At 40.1% G+C, this 21,017-nt stretch overlaps 1 protein-coding gene across 3 annotated transcripts in view; it reads right to left on the minus strand.

Moving 5' to 3' along the window:
- Positions 1-1,692: 1,692 nt before the first annotated feature.
- The window catches only part of LOC139462541 (dynamin-binding protein-like), a 52,619-nt gene continuing 33,294 nt past the window's right edge, over positions 1,693-21,017 (minus strand). Inside the window, exons 6-20 of one of the 3 annotated variants that reach the window (XR_011653035.1) lie at positions 20,317-20,558; positions 18,925-19,051; positions 18,545-18,636; positions 18,255-18,404; positions 17,752-17,857; positions 16,136-16,266; positions 15,725-15,829; positions 15,242-15,370; positions 14,207-14,350; positions 13,102-13,281; positions 12,327-12,515; positions 11,339-11,546; positions 10,860-11,104; positions 8,395-10,086; positions 1,693-8,305 (exon numbers count right to left, since the gene is read on the minus strand). Coding sequence is in view for 2 of the 3 variants with exons in the window: in XM_071244346.1 (XP_071100447.1) it covers positions 9,907-10,086; positions 10,860-11,104; positions 11,339-11,546; positions 12,327-12,515; positions 13,102-13,281; positions 14,207-14,350; positions 15,242-15,370; positions 15,725-15,829; positions 16,136-16,266; positions 17,752-17,857; positions 18,255-18,404; positions 18,545-18,636; positions 18,925-19,051; positions 20,317-20,558 (2,228 nt within the window). In the remaining variant the exon portion in view is untranslated. Of the gene's footprint in view, positions 10,087-10,859; positions 11,105-11,338; positions 11,547-12,326; positions 12,516-13,101; positions 13,282-14,206; positions 14,351-15,241; positions 15,371-15,724; positions 15,830-16,135; positions 16,267-17,751; positions 17,858-18,254; positions 18,405-18,544; positions 18,637-18,924; positions 19,052-20,316; positions 20,559-21,017 lie in introns of all 3 variants that reach the window. The other 2 variants (XM_071244347.1, XM_071244346.1) reach the window with 2 other exon arrangements.

Here is a 21,017-nt window from a genome sequence, read left to right on the forward strand (position 1 = left end):
TTTGTGTGGTGTTCACTACAGTCATATACACAGGTATGGAAGGAAATAGCACAAAAGAAGCACCACATTTATCAGCAGTTTTTTTTTACATTCAGTAACACATCATTACATTGTCTTACCCACAAGAAGAGTTGATATAACAACTGGGGATCCTGAAGCCACGCTTCACTTAATAAAACATGGACTTACCCATAAAGTAGTTTACTTAACGATTATTTACAAAAATACATATATTTCTTTACAATTTCCTGTTTTTCCTCAATTGAATAAAATCTAGTACACATTTATTTTGTTTCAAATGTAAAATGTAAGGACATGATCTCCCCATAATGACTACATGTCTATGTTCTTGCTGTGGCCAGTGCTTCATATGCCCTGTGTACAATTTTAATGTAATCATCACCCTTAAAACACCTAAAGTGAAGCCATCAGTACTTCACACATTACCAAATTGTGAGTGAGTGAGTTTGGTTTTACGCCGCTTTTAGCAATATTCCAGCAATATCACGGCAGGACACCAGAAATGGGCTTCACACATTGTACCCATGTCGGGAATCGAACCCGGGTCTTCGGCATGATGAGCGAAACCAAAATGTGAATGATTATTAATTGATGTTAAGTAAACTTGTTAATTATTGACAAAGTGGATTACAGCAATAATTGGAACAATAAAGATATACAATTCATAAGTGCACTTACCAAAACAAACATGTACTCCCAATTCATCGTCATAACATAACCATCAGTCCATACCTTTAAACATTATGCAGTCATTGAGCAACTTTTTGCATCCCTTTTTGCATTGCACCATCAATCAAACAAAACAAGGAAGGTTTATATCCAAATACCATGCAGTTCCTCCATCACTCCTGAAAACATATGGCTGAAACACAGCGTAGTAGTGACGTGTGTCTATTTCAAGTCCAGCACAAATTCCCGAGGCAAGGGAGTCAACTGACTTTGAAAGCCCAGTTTTCACCCTTGCTGAACTAGGCTGGAATTATGGAGTTATGTTTTGGCTGAAATTAATGTGTCTATGCTTAGTCCAATCAAAATCGCATAACAAAATCAACATACAGTTCATAAATTGCTGTGCAGATTTTGGTCGATTGCAGGATTTGCAAAACGTCAACTTGGTGTTATAATTTCCAAATCTTTTCATGTTTCTAATCAAGGTGTTCACATGATTTGATGCACTTCATGAAGTAAGACCCTTTTTAGTACAACATAGATCTTGATTATCGATCAGATTGTCTTCACTGGGCACCACCAAATTTTGTTTGAAGCAAATGCATTGATATGAGAGGTGGGATCTGATTGGTCAAGAAGAGGGACGTAACTCGTAATGGCCACTGGTTGCGCTACGATCGGACCCAGAAATTCCAGCCTAGTTTGGCAAGACTGGACATATTCAGTCAGTTAACTCCCTTGCCTCAGGTAGATGAGTCAAGGAATAAATGAGGCTGTCAAAAGAGTCGTACTCTGTGCATGAAATGTCTGGAGCAGATGGCTGCAAGGCTAGACACATGTTGCACAAGAAATATAGGACTAAGCACTCACTGGTTTCCCACTCATTGGAACCAGCCCTTGTCTACACAGAACATCGGCCATATGTGTTCCAAGGGATGTAGGAATATAGAGTACAAAAAGTACTGACGATGCTAGATCTGAGGATTTGTCAGGTTAAGAGGAACTAGCTCTTGTTCAGAGAATACAAAAGTGGTTCCCATCACTCTCTGCACAAGTGAATATTTTTTACAAGGTAACAAATTGTCTCACATTGAAATTCAAGGCTGCCATCAACAGACCATATTCTTATCTCAGAAGCACTTCTTATTGTTTGATCAGCCATAACCTAGCATATGTTTTTTGGTTGTTTGTTATTTAATGCTGTCCTAAGCAATATTCAAACTATACGACAACTGTCTATAAATGACCTAGCAACCAGACAATCCAGTGACCGACACATAGTTTAGTCCTAATGATAACTTGTGGAGATGCATCACATCATCTAGTTCCATGTAATTAATGACAATCTTCCACAACAAAAAAATAACTGCAGCCTTCCCTGACATGTACAGACTTAGGTGCTTCCTATCGACAAAAGTCATGATCTGAGCTCAGAAAATATCACACAAGTAGATAGCCTTCACTGGTACTGCACTAAACACATCCTGGAACATCCTCCACTTGATCAGGTTCACGATGTCCTGACATGCTGTTATTGCAAGTTGTTTGAAGATCAAACCACTGCAGTAAATCATCTCTTATTTCTCATCATCATGGAACTTGTAACGCTTTGGGGGAACCACCTACCATTTAAAAAACATTTGGGAAGGGGTCAAAAACAAATACGAATTAAACTAAATAAATCTAATAACCATAAAGATATTCTTCGCTATTCAGCAATTTACAATCCATGATGTTAGTTCATTAACAAATACATATATATTGTACCACACAAACAAACAATATACATAGAATATAATTATTATAAGTAATATGGTAAATTCAAAACAACATACCATGTATGCTAACACAATTATACAATGCTGCCTGCAGCAAGTTGTCTTGCATTGCAATATAACAGCGTCGTATATATACAGATATTACAAAATATGGAGATAATACTTCCAACAATCCTAACCTAAATATACAAAGGATTTTCTTTTTTTTATACAAAGAAATGTACCCTGATGACAAAATCTGCAATACTTTCAACATGCTGTTTTCGCGTCATTTTCATAAAAGCGCCAGGACGTCGATAGTTCTGGGTGTCTTTAAATCATGCATGAAATCATTTCCAAATGTGACATCACACCTTTAGTTCATGCACGATTCAATTTTGAAACCAAAACAATAGAGGTCCGCACAGCAGGCCGACAACCAAACTGCTGTGCAGATTATACTGAAGAAAGCCAAGTTCTATGGATGAACAACTTCTTTATTACATCCATAGAACTTGTCTTTCTTCATCACACCAACTTCTAAACGCCACTGAAAGAAGAATATACTGGCTTTGGTCAGGTATTTATCAGAGGCAAATTGAAGAGAAAGCTTCCCATGGATCAGTTACAAAATACTAATTGCCAGCTTGATTGGATTAGAAGCCAATGTTTATAAAAGCCTAGATTACAACATAAATGCCTTAGTCTTATGAAGCCAATCATGTTGCAGAAATAAGGCAGGGGTATTCCCCGGAAAGAAGCGCTTCCTGACCTGCTAATGGGTCTACTCCATTGGTGTGGTCGCAGAAGCAGACTCAGGATAATGCAAGCAGAACGGAGTAAGCTTGGGGATTACATGCTATGTTTTGCAAACAATGCTTCAGAACGGTTGACGTCATGGCGTTTTAATATCTCGCAGATTTATTTTCCTTATATTAAGTGAATGGAACACTACCTTCTTTCCATGTCATTGAAAGGTACTATTCGATAGCATGAGACTCGACAACCATACATTAAATGAATACAAAGATAATTGGGGATTCCAGAAAAGCATACAAACACAAAATACAATAATCAAATCAAGGAAAAATGATAAATTCACATCAACTCAAAGATTAAATGGAACACAGCTAAAGCCAGACAGGTCAAATGGAAAACTTCAGTCATATACACACTTCATAGACAAACAAAACAAAGGTTAGACTCTGAAAACATAAACCGGAATGGCGACATTTCACACACAATAGTCATGATAGTAACAGTATTTGAAATGAAAAGATATTTATAATAAATATTCATTGCCAGCTGTTCCAGTTTGATTGATGCTTTAGATATCACACGTGAATCCTTTCAGTAAAAGGTAAAGGCAGAGAAAGGGCAATCTAAGTTGGAAGAACTTGTCCCCCAATACCGTTCACTTCTTGTGAATAAATATGTTGAAATCAAAGGCAAAATCATGCCTGTCTATCAAAGCTTGAACCTATCTAATGTATAAAACTGATAAAGTCAAAAAAGAGACCCTTAATGCAAATTTCTAAAAGCAACATTCTGAGAAACATTGTAGTATATGTTATGACATATCACAAACCTACAGATAAATACATTCATCCATTTATGATGAAAGTAGCATTGTTTGAAAAAAGTAAAATAATTCATTGATATCAATGAAATGATATAATTCAAAATGACAGTGCCAGAGAATAACCAGTCTAATAGTCTCGATTATCTGCTGAAACATATTCCACTGGGTGTAAAACAGCATAACACAAATTGTGAGGCTACAGAGCTGTGAGATTGCAAAAATCAAAGAATCGTAAAACTGACGCCTCTAGAAGTAATGTCTTCTATCCCACTAGGTGCATCTGTTTGGCAGAGCACATGTTTTCACAATCTTACACACATTTAGAAATTCGGAATGGATTCTTGTTACAAAATATGCACCCAAGGCATCTTAAGTTTTATGCCTATTTTCTGACTTTCAAAAGTCAAAAGGGTTCTAGTAACCAGACTGCAAAGTACAAGACAGACCAAAAGGGATTAATCTAGCTGCTTGTGGCAGGCAAACAGGGAAAAAAACTTTATTTAATTAAAAATTGGACCTTTTCTCAGTTCTTATCCTTTGGAGGTATTTTGGCATTTTACAATTATAAACACTAGTATTATGACCTATTTGTACTTTTTTGCCCTGTTATCAGTGAAACACAGATAAGTTTGCGACAAGTAAAACATAGTCTTTGAGGTAACAAAACAGTAGAAAACTGAAGTTGGAAACCTTTTACTCCATTATGGAAATTTGACAATTTGTGGCAGAACTGAATCCGAATATTGGCCTAAACACCTTGATAAAAATATCCGATTGAGACAAGCAGCAATCATTCCATTATATTCTGTTGAACTGCATACAATTCATTTCAGGACTGGTTTCCTTTGTAAACATGCCTAACTCCAAAACACATTACACATGGATAAAGAAAGAAGATGTAACAGGGACATGCCGCTAGGAGGTGAAGCGATCTTAGCGCTAAGATGATCGTAACTCCCATACTTTAATATGGGCTTACAATAGCCTTAGCGCTATGTTCACTTTGTGGAATGGGACCCAGGCCCTGTTCTAGAAGGTGATCTTAGCGCTACAATTGTCGTAAGTCTATGTTAAAGTATTGGAGTTGCGATTGTCTTAGTGCTAAGATTGTTTTGTGAAATGAGGCTGTGGCAGTAGGTAAAATCAAGAATACCCTGAATACAAGACATGCTGGTACTACAAGACCATACATTAATACTAGGCTATATCTATAGAGGATTCCAATACATATAGGTTAGCAGGGCCCACTCGCACAAAGCGATCTTAGCGCTATGACTATTGTAAGCCTATGTTAAGCATGAGAGTTAAGATGATCTTAGCGTTAAACTCGCTTTGTGCAAGTGAGCCCAGGCTCCATTCCACACAGCTGTCTTAAGTGGGAAGGGGAGTTACGAGTAATGTTTTTATACACTACAATCCTACATCGCCTGTGAATCCATATGGCCACTACACTGTGTAGTTGTAGCTAGCTGTTTGTAACTCATGGTAGTCGTAAGTCAGAATGGAAGTTATGATTGTCTTAGTACTAAGATGGCTTTGTGGAATGGGGTCCAGGATGGTGAACCAAATACAATGGACTAGGAATCAAATTTGTGAAGATTGACTGTTCAATGTTTATTCAAAATAATAGGCACTGTTAATACTTTACAGGAATTTAAGCCAAAGATGAATTGATGATGAAGATAAGTTGACAGTAATGCTAAGACTTAAAGCCCAATTTCAAAATACATGCTTGAATTTATAAATGATGATTGTGCTCAAAGAGTTCATTGTTATAAGTAAGAACTATTTTTATAAATTTTCTTTTTTAAGTAATCTTTTTACATATTTAAGTCAGGTGAAAAAAAAAGTTTTGTATATGACACATCCATGTTCTATAGGACATGTTATAATGTTATGCTTATAAGATAGCATTAGTTTTGAAGAAATCAATGACACTGATTCAAATAAATACACATCACCTGACAAAACTCACTACAGTTAACTATGAACTGTAAAACAGTACAGTTGGCTAAGTGTAGCACCTTATCATTTTACTATCATGATATAAAAATTGAGAATGTTCACTACACTATCATATGTGAAGATTAGTTCTGCAACAAACACTCCATCACAAACATTACACTGCTCGACAGTAGTGTCATCATCCGATACATGGGAAGATAAATAATTGCACTACCCGTGTCAGGTAAACGAGACATATTCCATTATCAAAGAGAATAAGTAAACTTCTGTCATCCTAACTTAACACATCTGCAATATTCCAGCCATAACACCTAGCTTGTAAACAGTCAAGTCTGGACCAGACAAACTAGTGACTGAAAGCATGAACAATGATCCATGCCTTGTTGCATGATGGCATCCGATCAGCCAAGTCACCGAGCCTGATTTGTTGGTTGTGGAAAGCCAAACTCAGCAACAGCTATAGGATGCAGCCAGTGAATAATCCTGCCTGGATCAGATAATCCAGTGATTAATATTGTGAACACTGATCCACGCCGTTGGGGTACAATGACACACTAAGTCAGCAAAGTCACCGAGTCTGACCACCCGATCTTCACCTCACTGAGGTCTTCTGACAAGCATGGCATACCTCGGTTTATTCCAGCCCGGCCCAGAATGAGTACTATTCCTGGGACATTGGCAACCTGGGATACAACCCTGCAATAATATGTATTGTGATACGATATGAATGGGTTGGTATATTGAGGAAATATGTGAATAAGTTCTTTGGGATTATTAATTTAATAAATAAAGATATTCCAGGTAGAGTTAATCGCAGACAAATTTTGTTTCAAGCATGCACAGCTATATGTCCCTGTAATAACACCCATTAGTAGGCATTACCATGCCTCTTAATTACAAGATTGTTCCCAAGAAAAAGGGGAAAGCCGACATATAACACTATTTTGATCTAAACTCAAGAGCACTTTGACAGTGGAAGAAAATATAGCAGTAAGTTAAGGGCCATATACTGCAATACATATCCCCATACAGACCTAAGTATTACAGTATTCTGCAATGCAAAATAACAGGCAATGCACAACTCAATTTAAAATCCTACCTGGATTACAGAGATTTTATAGACACCCAATTAGTGTTTGAAAACTTCTCAGGCTGCCATCAGGAACCACAGACTTAAGACACTGCAAGCCCTGACTAAACTCTTCAGGCCCTCATTTTAAACACTCTAGTTTCTTGTGACAAATAAATCGACACATAAATTATCAGCAGGCTTGAAGGACCCATACAACTACTGGCCCATCTCAAGATCTCTCTGTCACAGGCCTACGGGCAGGCACTTATTTCGAACACTGCACCCAAGCAAAATATACTTAGTAATTGTAAGTCAATAAAAGTATGTATGAATATACCCCTAGAAACTTTATTTTTGTATCTGTACATGACCTCTCAATACAATACTTGTATCATTATCATGACAATGAAATGAACCGTGGGTGAATCTTTACACCCTAATAAACATAAGGATCACAGACAGAAGTGCTAATACTGCTAGACACAGAAAAACCTTCATCCAAGCTTCAAAGTAAGGAGGGAATCTCAAAACATAAATAATGAACACTATCGAACATGCTGAATACACATTATATTTAATACTTAAGTTACAGATTAATAATGTCTAAAGTTAAGTAGGTTAAAGCTAATAGAAGTGTCAAATCCTAGTTTGTATTACATACATAGAAAAATATAGATCATTAACAGTCTCAGAATATTATCATATAGTGATTTGAAAACATAGTAGTTGTGAGTGCCATTATTTCAACATACAACACTCACCCTTCCGTACAGTAAGAAAATAAACTAGTATTTTTCATTTTTATTACATTGCACATAAGCCTATGATAAGCTTTGTATTTGTAAGAATCAGGACCCCCATCAGTACCCTCCAACACGATCCCTCATATTCTCCATAAGGATCCCTCATACTCTCCATCATGACCTCCCAACTGGATCCCCTACTTCTCCATCAGGACCTCCAACGGGATCCCCCATATTCTTCAACAGGATCCCCCATACTCTCCATCATAACCTCCAACTGGATCCCCTACTTCTCCATCAGGACCTCCAACGGGATCCCCCATATTCTCCAACAGGATCCCCCATACTCTCCATCATGACCTCCAACAGGATCCCCCATACTCTCCATCATGACCTCCAACAGGATCCCCCATACTCTCCATCATGACCTCCAACAGGATCCCCCATACTCTTCATCATGACCTCCAACAGGATCCCCCATACTCTCCATCATGACCTCCAACTGGATCCCCTACTTCTCCATCAGGACCTCCAACGGGATCCCCCATATTCTCCAACAGGATCCCCCATACTCTCCATTATGACCTCCAACAGGATCCCCCATACTCTCCATCAGGATCCCCCATACTCTCCATCAGGACCTCCTACAGGATTCCCCATACTCTCCATCAGGACCTCCAACAGGATCCCCGATACTCTCCATCAGGACCCCCGACATGCATGCATAACAATGCTGTTTTACAAACATTCCACAGCAAAGCCGGTGAGTCATCAAAATCTAGCCTCAGTGACCACCTGACACTTTGTCGGCTATAACCACATCTAGAGTCTCACATCAAATGCCAACTAAATACCCAACCTTCAAGCTGCTTGCGATCAAGTGTGATGTGCATGCAGTATCCAAATTAACAATGTTCATCAACAGTGAGCAATATATTTGACCATCACTTGTCTTAATAAATTCTATGGAAGAAATTTGAAAATAAATGTCATTTATACATTTTCATGACCACTGTCACTGAACAGGACTTGGGTACTTTCAAGAATAGTACCAGGCACAATGAATACACACTGTAGTCTACCTGCATTTAGTGGTGTCTACTATGTCACATAAAGTGAGCCTTAGAAATTCCATAATCTTAAAAATAGTCCAGATGACTAGAGTAAATCTATTTACACTGGTAAACAAGATTGAACAAGACAATGGTTACTTAGTTTACAGTTTCCGTCAGTTTAATTCAGCTCCAATTTGTAGCAAAACTGGTAACTGTTTCATAATTAAAGCCCCCAAATGCTCTCAGCCTTGAAGACTACCATCATTGGATTCTTACTTGTCCTCAGCACAATTTAGCAGCCTTGGGCTTGCGAACTTGCATGAATTTCAAATGTTACTACAATTCTCAATTGAACATGTTGAAAGAAGTATTTTTACTGGTAAACATGGTTGATAATTCCCTCTGCGGAACAACAGTTGAAACCTTTCTGTCAACACATACTGTTCTTAAATTTAAACCTTCACAGATCACTTGATTAGCAGGTGAGCCTAGGTACGGAGAAGAGGTGTTGTGGCACTGGGTGCATTGCAGTGTACACTTAACTGTTTTCTAAAAAGAACCTTGCCGTCAATGACCCATTCAGTAACACTGTTCCCCTGTACCAGCCCACATCACACTGCTGGAACTCTTGTCCATCATGACAGACGTGTGGCCAGGCCATCAGTGACCCATTAAGTAACACTGTTCCCCTGTACCAGCTACACATCGCACTGCTGGTCTTCTTGTCCTTGTCCATAGACGTGTGACCTGAATCTTAACCAATCCACAGGAACTCAGGTTACATTCTACCCTGACACAGTTGCAGCACCTCAAGGACACCTCAAGGTCACCTCAACTCTCTGCTCGTCTGACCAGTTCTTGACCTGGGACCATCGCTCACTTGACCATCACTTGTCAATTTCAAAGACCTGATCCATACCAGGCTTGAACATCATAGAGGTGCAAGTTGATCTCTTCTTCTGATGAAGCATTGTGTCTCACATTGATAACAGCTGCTCGTATCTTTGTATTGCATGGCTCTCTCTGTCTATGACGCCATGTGCTATGACATCGGCCTCAGGTAGTTGGCTGGTGCATAACCACGCTTACCATCCGCATCAACCAACCACCACTCGGTGTTCCCCTCTTGGTCAGCTTTGGCTATCACAGTGACCACTTGACCCTCAAACATGGACACTTCACTTGCACCACGGGACTGGAAGGCAAACTCTGCATAGTAATACTGCAACAGACAAGAACAGGACAGAGTTACTGGGGTGTGACATTCCCTGAACCTGGCATGAACAAGCTGGTATTCATAGTGTTTGATTTAAAGATCTGCTTTCACAAAATGTTTCAAACATGCAGAAAACCCTCAGAAGAATGACTGTTGTCAATGGGTTTTTTACAAGGTGAGGTGAGGTGAAATGGGGTTTAACGTCGCGTCCAAGATTATTGCACTTATATAGGGACGTGTGTGTGTGTGTGTGTGTGTGTGTGTGTGTGTGTGTGTGCGTGCGCTTGTACTAGTCCGGACTGTTTTAGCCCCTTAATGCCGAGCGCCAGACAGGGTAACAACAAGTACCATTTTTTAACGTCTTTTGGTATGACGCGGTCGGGGATCGAACCCCGGACCTTCCACACTCTGGGCGGAGGGTTTTAAAAGCTTATGACAGGGACCAGGACTGGTAACTCATCATTCTTTTATTTTCATTCTGATGGGAACCTATTCAGGCTGTTTGTTTGTTTGTTTGTTTGTTTGTTTGTTTGTTGTTTAATGCTGCACTTACATGATCAAGGTCTGTAAATTCAGTGATTGATATCATGATAACAATCCATGTCGTCGGGGTATGATGACACACTTCAACCATGTCACTAAACTAGAACACCTTATCTATAAAGTTGCCTCTTACGACCACCATAGGTTGCTAAGGCCCTATTCTAACCCAGAATCCCCATGTGGAATCTTTTGGCACTAAATAGGGGTATCACTCTTTGTGATATTGTCCTCTTTACCTGCTCAGGTGATGCCTCTGGGACTGGTTCTGGGGTAAGACTTGGGTAGACTGGTGCCTGACTAGCAGTGGACGACAGAGAGATGATGTCAGACATGGTGTCGTTACCGAGGCCCTCCAGGCCCTCCTCCATCATCAGACTGTTGAGACTACCTGAGGGGGAGGAACCTGTACCACCCACTCCTCCCCCTGCTACTTCACCTGCCCAGGGAGACAGGATCTTCTTTGGTACAAAACCTTTTTGCACTGTAATCGAGAACAAGTATATGTATATTTTTGCCTCAGAATATCAAAGAAGGCATATATATTTTATGCTGTCAAACAATCCTTGATGCAGACTAACTGTCATCACATAAATTTACTGATAACTCAAAAATAAAACTGTTTACAGGGAATGAAAACAACCAGATATATATCTATAAATTGAGCGAGGAACCAAGACAGAATGTTTACTTCTGTTGTTCTAAAAATCTCACTGACCTCCATCGTCAACAAACCACTTGTCCTTGTTGCCCATGGGGTCCTGGTCCTTGATGACCCCCACCATGACCCCTTCATTCAAGGACAAGTCCATGAGGTCGAGGGCAGCATATGTGTAGCCGACACGATGGAGCTTGGCTTCAGGGTAGATTTGACGGAGATACACACGCTGGCTGTCACTCTGGGGGCTGCTGGACCCGGCTGCAGGCTGCCAACACAACAAACTCTTTCAACACTGAATTCCTCTATTTCCTACAATCTACAACACAACAAACCCTTTCAACACCGAATTCCTCTATTTCCTACAATCTACAACACAAAAAACTCTTTCAACACCGAATTCCTCTACTTCCTACAATCTACAACACAACAGACTCTTTCAACACTGAATTCCTCTACTTCCTACAATCTACAACACAACAAACTCTTTCAGCACCGAATTCCTCTACTTCCTACATTCTACAACACAACAGAAGACCTGCCATTGCCTGGCCAGCACTGCCCTTGTCAACTATTTCCAACAATCCAATAGCACAAAGGAAGACCTACCAATGTCAATCCAACACGGGTCAACTATTTCCAACACTGCAAGAGCACAAAGGAAGACCTACCACTGTCCATCCAACTTTGTGCAACTATTTCCAACAATCCAATAGCATAAAGGAAGACCAACCAATGTCAATCCAACACGGGTCAACCATTTCCAACACTCCAATAGCACAAAGGAAGAACTACCACTGTCCATCCAACACTGGTCAACCATTTCCAACATTCCAAGAGCACAAAGGAAGACCAGCCATTGTCCATCAAGCACTGGTCCACTATTTCCAACACTCCAAGAGTACAAAGGAAGACCAGCCATTGTCCATCAAGCACTGGTCCACTATTTCCACCAATCCAATAGCACAAACGAGAACCTACCACTGTCTGGAAGGCACTACCCTTGTCAACTATTTCCTACAATCCAATAACACAAAGGAAGACCTACCACTGTCCGGCCAGCACTGCCCTGGTCAACTGACATCCTCTTCTGTTTCTTGTCCAGCTTCAGTGAGTCCATCTTGGGATTGAACCCCCGAGGGATGAACATGAGAGCGGAGACCTTGTCTAGAGCTGTGGTGTGGTTCATGTTGAATGTCTCTATCACACCAGCATCAGAACTCAACAGCAGCGGCAACTGAAATCACCAATAACATGCTCTGGATAAAGCAATCCTTCAAATGGTGACTATTTTTGTTACAGGAGGATTTAACCCTAACACTAACCCTAACCCCTAAACATTAAAAAAACCCTTAATGTTGTGCGTATGCAATCATTCGTGACAAAATATGCAAAAATATAGGATAATGACATACTTTTGGTGTTTGTTCGTCAGCAGTGTTTTAATCTTCATCACCCAGCAATCCAGCAGGGGTCAACAAAGACAGATCTTACACATCGTATCCATGGGGAATCAAACTGGGTACAGGTGCTGATGAGCTAACACTTCAACCACTACCTATGTGCCACCCTATGTTTGTTGTTTAACGTAGCACTCAGCAATGTTCCAGTTTTATAACAGTCAGTCTGTAGATAATCATGTCTGGGTTAGACAATCAAGTGATTAACATCATGAGCAATTGGGATATGATGACATGCAGTCAACCAAGTCACTGAGTCTGACCACCTAGCTGCTGGGAACCAAAATTCTTACTCAGAATCCCCAGATCTCTGCCGATGTCATCTGTGGGTCACATTATTATTTATTTGGCTTAACTGCCCACCTGCACAAGTGTGTACGTTGCTTTGAGAGTCTGGTCTGTGAAGGTCTTCTGAGCCTTGGTGAAAGCCCCCATACAGTCTGTGAGCATCTGGAACGCCAGACCAAACAGTTTGGGCAGCTCATCCAGGAGCTGAGCATTCATGGCCTCGTAGTCATTCTTGGCTGTCTGCAGGGCATCATTCTAAACAAACACAACAACACAACATGTACAGTCACTACACACAAACAGTTTTCAACCCTAAATAAAATAAATGACTTCTAATCTACATATCTGACATGGTTGATAATTATCTGACATGGTTTCAGATGAGCACATTTCTGCAGATTCACTGCGGAACATTGACAATGATAATCCAGATGACCTAAACTAAACAAGTCAATCAAAATCCATACAAACACATGTGTAAAAATGATTACATGTGCTCTATACCCCTGTTGACATAATACACGTTTAACATTGTTAACATCTCAACACAGGTTTCACTACTCAGCTAATCCTGCAGAAAGTCCTGAAAGAGGTCAACTTGAAAAGAAATTTTACACATCTCTCATGCTGAAAATATTCATCTTTTGATCTGATTCACCAACGCAACACATATAAATAGAGGTTATTACCCAAGTGTGTTTCCATAGAGTAAATATCATACATTATGAATGAAAATACACACTTTTAATATACTTATGATATGGAATCACACAAGGGTAATAATGTCAATGTCATTCTTATACTAATGGATTTTTAACAATAAGATGGATTTTTTAATTTCACTCGAAAAAGGAGCTTTGGAAACTGTGGAAGCACAAAATTTAACAGTGTAGTGCCCAATGATTTGCAGGGTGACACGTTGGGAAACCCCAATCTATGCAGCTTAAGTCCACACCTTACGGAGAAAGGAGGCACTGCTTCAATGCATGGATCTTGAAAGTAGTTCCTGCTGGCCAACCTTATTTGCATACTTATCGGATCATGATGCCAAATTTATTGGATTAGTTTCACAACGAAAGCACGAATCTTTATATGATAAACTTGTGGACATAACCGCCCCAACAGTAATTCCCACTACATCTGTCATCATCACTCATACATCTGCCACGGCTTCCCATACCTTCTCGTTGTCCTTCGCCTTCCTGAACTGACTGTCGTAGTCCAACATCTTGTCAAACCTCTTCTCTATAACATTGTTGGGTCCATCAAACATCTGTATGAGTTGACTCAGTGGGACGAGGACTTGTTCCTCCACAGTGCATCTCTGTGTAGCATAAAGTAGGCTGATCAATAGCATTGTCTTGAGATAAGACTTTCTTTCATGAGGGGTGCACTGCACATTTAGGTGAAAGACGAATAGGCTAAGAGAATGAATCCTTGTGAACTTGTCCTTTAATCGTTATTTATCATGTATACTTAGAAAAGAACATGCAAGCTCAAAGGTTCATATGACACTGTAATGTCAGAACGGCTAACATCACATTCCACAACCTACTCTGACATTTCCATAGATTTAAAATACAAGTTTGATGCATTAATCTTGTAAAAATATTTCTGATCTTGTTTGTTATTTTTCACTGCAGCAATACTCCAGCTATATCAGTTGTCAGTTATCTAGTCTGGGCCAGGCAAACAAGTGGTTGATAACATGAACACCTTCAGCCAAGCCACAGAGTCGGACATAGTTGGCTCTTATGATAAACATGAGGAACTGCGCATCTTCCTTTATCTGTTGCTTCAGTTAATAAAGTTTTGTTGTTCAAATTAAAGTTTTCTTTCTTTCTCTTATTCAGCAGGACAAGTTGAAAATTTAAGTTTACTTGCCTTTGATATTTGAATACGCCTGTACTGCAGATCTATATTCTGTCTCTGATTTCCCCACAGGGATATAGTAACTTAGCATACAACAGCCCATTTCTTAAAAAACTACTGACAGCGGAAAGTCAGTGGTAAGATTCACGGCCATGTCATACCAAAAGACATTAAAGGATGGTAATTGTTGTTACCCTTCCCTGCAACATGTCAGTGGGCTAGCAACATAAAACCAGCATTGTTCCAGACAAGCTCAAGCACGTGCCCACACACACACCCTGACCCTCGCCCGCTACCACCCACACCTCACCTCAGATTGAAACATCTAATGATCTCTACTCACAAATGTGTGCAGCAGTGGTCCAACAATCTTGCACTGGACTTCCTTGTACATCTTGACCTCCTCTGAGGGTTGTCCATCATACAGGTCAACAATGTCCGCTACCAGACTCTCCTCTGCCCCGACACACTCCTGGTCAACAACAACATGTATAAACATGTACAGTGAATAACACTCAATCTGTGTGTGTGAGTGTGTGTGGGTGTTTGTGTGTGGGTGTTTGTGTGTGGTGTGTGGTGTGTGTGTGTATGGTGTGTTGAGAGAGGATCATGAAAATATTTACAAGGACATGGAGGGTCATCCAAAATATAACAAGCATTAGGAAGAGTCATTATTTTCTGTACATTGGAGCAGTCATTATTTTCTGTACATTGGAGCACAAAAAACCCTTCTGCTGGCCTCTATCATGTCTATTGCTGACTGTGGCAAAAACAAAATTCACTCACTATTTCTCAGCATCATGTGAAACACGGCTAGAATACCCACCTGCATGTGGTCCATGTACATGGAGACATTCTTCTGGAAGACTCTCACAGCCTTCTCTATGTGTCGGAATCGCACCTCCTCCCGCTCAAAGTTCTCGTCTCGGGTCTGTTCAAATATGAATAAGCATTCACGAAAAAGGCAACACAGATGTCACTGTCATTGAACACAGATTCAGTCAAAATCAAATTTCACAGCATGCATTGTCTCTCACTTCAGCCACAAGTCTGCATCCAAAATTTGGTAAAATTCTGTTCATCTTAGTTCATTCAGGTCAATTTAAACATGCTGTGCACACACAGTTTCTATCAGGACAATCAGTGGAAGATTCATGGCCCCTGCCATACCAATGTGCTGAGTACTTGAGATGTGTCCTCCCACCCACCACCACCCATGTGTGCCCCCTCCGCCTACCTGCAGCCCTAGTCCCAGGTTTGTGGACAGTCGGCCCCGCATCCTGCTGGACTTCTTCCTGATGGAGTGGAAGTTGAACTTGGCGATCTTCTCACTGAACCGCTGGTCACTATCCTTCTTGTATTTGAACACTGCACAAACAATGTCATGACATTATCATCCATCTGAATACATAACACTGTCATTCAAAATGGTTAAGACATGAAAAACAAGAAAACAATCTTTGAGCAAAAACAACTTCTAAGTAAGGACAGGGTAATAGTCGATCTGGGATATGGGCCTATACTCCAAGTCAACTCTTCAAATCACTACCCAAATGATATACTTTGGGGACTCCAGCTGAGAGAGATGTACATCACACTTTTCATCGACATCTTGAATCCAAGCTACTGGCAAAGTCAGCTTGTATAACTTTATCAATGAGTACAATAACGTACGTGATATATCAGGCGAGAGGTGACAGAAAGTTGCTTAACACGCCAGTCAGCAATCTCCAGCTATAACGTAGCAGCCCTTATAAACCTATCATTATTTTGACGTTACTTGCTTCTTTGCAATAACCTCTTATATTAGCATGATTAGAGTCTTAGGAGGGTTTACATTTCCTTAGTAAGACCTACTCTTGGGTAGAAGGTTTTACTTTTTCCTAGTAAGACCTGGTGAGTTGAGTACCAGATGAAGTTTGAACTTAGTGTTTCAAATGTCCAATTTTCTAAAATGTAACACAAAATTTTTCATTATGGATAATGGGAATTGCACCATAACCTCCGATCAGTAGTCAGACACTCTAACCATTGGACCATGGAACTAATTGAAGACAGGTGGTTGATTAAAAGGTACCATATTTAGCGTATATTTCTCTGCCACATTTTACGAGCATTTCCTGTCATAACACACTTTTATACATAATATTAAACAAATATTGATAAATGTTTTGATTGTTCATAAGTCAGATGGAACACTCTTCCTCAGTTTTGGTTCTCATAGCAAAACCTCCAGGCAGCAGTGGGGGGCATGGGGGGCCCAGTCGTCTAAGGCGCCGTGATTTGCTGTGGAGAGTTGCGTCCCTTGGGCATGCCAGAAACCTATGATTGTGGGTTCGATACCCGGTTCGCCCCGATTATGTTTCTAGGTTTGTCAGCACCATACCTGTGCTCGTGGGTTTCACCAAACTGGTAAACGTCTGAGACCTGCATTACTTCGGACTTTCCGCCGACATTAAGCGGACACGCCACGATATAATTGGAATACTGTTAAAAGCAGCGTTAAACCCAACTCACTCACTCACTCTGGGGAGAAAAACTTTGGGGTAACACCTTCAGTTTAACTCAGCCACTGCCTTCCTCTTGTGTTTGTTTCCAGTGATTGATATCGTGAGCATCGATCCACGCAATTGGGATACGCTGACATGCATCAACCAAGTATTATAGAGCTTGGAACAGGACGCCCAGTGGCTGTAACTCAATGATTCAAGCAATCAGGACACAAAGACACACCCACACATATCATAACCACCTGTTTATTAGAAATCACCCCTGGTATTTTGGTACAGTTTTAACAAGAATGGAGTACTGGGGACATGGGTCATCTATTGTTAGTCTTTATCATCACCCTACCTAAGTCTTTCCTCCGCTTGTACTCATTGATCGCAGTAGCCACGTCAGTCATGGCGTTGATGGCTTTAACAATCTCATGTTTGTCTTTGTGATCATCCTCTGTTGACTGAAATATGCAAATGTTCATTTAATAACCTCATATTTTTTAGCATCATGTTATTCAAAACCACACCACACACAGCAGTGTTCCAGCTATATGATGGCAATAAGTGTATAATCAAGTATGGACCAGACAATCCAGTGACTGACATCATGAGCATCACACTCCACCATTGGGATACGATGACATGCATCAGCAAGTCAGAGAGCCTGATCCCCTGATCAGGTTAGTCAACTCTTACAACAAGCATGGGTTGCAGAAGAAGAATTATAACCTGGATCTTCCAGGGACTCCTGTTTGTAAACTCTATGACAAGCAAAGGTACTGGGAACCTTATCTGCAGTGGAATCCCCATCTTGTAATAAAAGCAAGCTTGAAACATGTGGAATAAAACCCTACTCACCTTGAAGAGTTCGTTCAGCAGTAGCGGGTATTTGAGTATTCTCTGTATGGGTTTGATGAGCAAGGACTCAAGGTCAAAGACATTGGTCTGCTCTCTCAGCTTGGTGATCATACGCCCAAAATACTCCTTCACCTCTACGTTATCTGTGTACTGGAAAAACAATACAAACACTTTAATAATTACAGCCAGTATATAAAGTCCTCGCATACGTAATTGGGGATCAATCTAAACAGGAATCCCTGCAGGTCATTCATTACCATGTACTCAATATGTTACGGTGTAAGACCCACCTTCTCCATGAGTGTGATGACTGTATCATGGTTCCGGCAGTATGGGGCGTACGTGTTCTTCATGTCCTCAGAGAAATGCACAAAGTTGGGGCCTGAAACAATTCACGTTATTCAATGACATTGTAGTTTATCACAGTATCTTATAATCTGTGAACGTTTTCTGAACAAAAACAGACAAGCTCATGTGAACATTAGTGGACCACTTGTTTGTTCTACTTTTGAACAGAAATGCTTGTCAGATATCCAGGGATGATAATGTTTTTGTTTTTGAAAAAACATTGAAAGATATCTCAGGGGTCTGAGGGACTATATGATTTAATGGGACGTAATTGTTATGGCCTCAGGCTAGCAGCCTATTGTTAACCCAATATATTCGTCACCTATTATCTGCTCCTCAAATGTCTTCCCGTTGATGCAGCCTTCCAGCATGGTGAGGAAACTCTGCGAGACGTCCGCTATCTCCTCGATGTTGCCAAACACCACCTCCATTTCCACACCAGGAACCTGCTACAGTAAACAGTCTGTCTCACTCAGCAGTCACCAACACTACAGTCATAACACTCTAAAGACTCTAGAGTCAATTGTGCACTTTGGGATAAAAGCTTGAAATTTGGCACAGTTATAGGTAATGACATTCCTAATATTTTCAGATATGGGGCCAGAAATTTCGTAGAACTTATTTAGTGTTTCTATAGCGGCATACAAGCTTTCCTCTTTACCATTCAAAAATTATTTTGTATCACCCACATAATGCCCATGTTTGTGTTTTTTGTTATTAACAATGATCCCCTTAATTTTTGTATTATTTCTAATCATACACCCTAGGACTTTGGCTACTAGGAGGAAAACATATTGCCACAGTGGGTCTCCCTGTCAACAGCCTCTTTCATCTGTAAAACATTCCGAAAGATGTCCATTTTGTATTATGTTTGATGTCGTATCATAAGCCAGTACATTTATCCACCTTATCATTTCAGGCCCAAATCTATATTTTTGTAAAACTTTGTTTAGAAATTGTTTTGAAACCGTATCAAATGCCTTTTCAAAATCTATCATCAGAAGTAATCCTGGTTCATGTTACCATTTTGATTCAAAGATAATGTTGTATAACAACCTTGTGTTTTTTTAAATTGACCTTCGTCAAATAAAACTTGTTTGATTATGAAGAAGCAATTCCAATGCTGACTTTATACGGTTTGCAATAGAAGTACTAATTATTTATAGAGTGCATTCAATAAAGTTATTAGATTCCAAAATTTACCGTATTCAACGTAATAAGTGCCCAGGGTGCTCTCAGAATTAGAAATAGGGGGGCTCTTATTAGAAAGATATATTTCGTGGTTTATGCTGACAGCCTGAAATGTTTATGTACGGCAGATATATTTTCCAGAATTTAATTGCCCATAATTAAGGGTGCATATAACACATGAGCGTGTATTATACGCAAATAAATAAGTTTTGTGTACATTGATCAATCGGAAGGGGTGCTAATTGAGACAATTAACTAGCCAATGTATTAGCAAATATCGCCATGGGCGCTTATTAGGGTGGGGTGCTTATTACGTCAAATACGGTAAATAAATTCAAAAGAATCCTATACGTCTAACAGAAGCAATGTAACTTAAGCATTGACCTATCAGCAGCTTTAGCACAACAGAGCAGTGGTAACATACTTATGACAATATTTCATCATTAGTTTGCAACTCAAATGATTCATCTATTTGAACAGATACGAAAACAATTTCTGCCTAATTCCTGGCCCTTCACTGTACCTTCTCAGCAGCTGGACCCAGGAAGGTGTCGATGCACAGATGGAGGTCGCGCAGGTAGTCCTTCTCTGTAGCCAACAATTCCGCGATTACATTCTCTCTCTTCTCCCTCCTCTTCTGTTTCTGCTCCTCCTGCTTCTTCTTGTCTTCCTCCATCTTCCTCTTGGCTTCCTCTCGCCGACGCTGTGCTTCTTGTTCTGCCTGGTACTGACGCAGTTCAGCTGGGCAGAGCTGGTGAAGGTTCTCTGAGGAAGAAAGGACAGGAACATGCACACAGACGATTTAATCAACTCCTGCAGGACAATCTTACAGCATGGCTGATACTAGTTAAGTTTACCAAGTCAACATCAGTAACTTGTTGGGATGCAGATTATTATGACTACAGTGTTGTAACCTGCATAGATTGAAGTTAATTAAACAATGTTGGTTTATTTATATTATTGGTAGGGTTTATTTTATGTCCAGGTCAGTTATCAGCGTTATCAGGATATCTGCTGACCCTTTGTCTGCAGTGTCTCCATCAGCTGGTCTGGCTAGATGCAGTGAGACTGGAGAAAGAATAATTTGAGTGACATTGTCTTCCAGAGCTTCTTGGAACCTACTCTGTCATTTCACGATTTTGGAGAAAAAAAAATTCTGCTCTGCAATACCCTGGTGACTATTCAAGTAATGAATGTTCTGGGAAACTCTTGTCATTGAATGTT

This window comes from Haliotis cracherodii, unplaced genomic scaffold (assembly GCF_022045235.1).
Source record: "Haliotis cracherodii isolate W230 unplaced genomic scaffold, xgHalCrac1.p SCAF_15, whole genome shotgun sequence".
Classification (NCBI taxonomy): Eukaryota; Metazoa; Mollusca; class Gastropoda; order Lepetellida; family Haliotidae; genus Haliotis; species Haliotis cracherodii.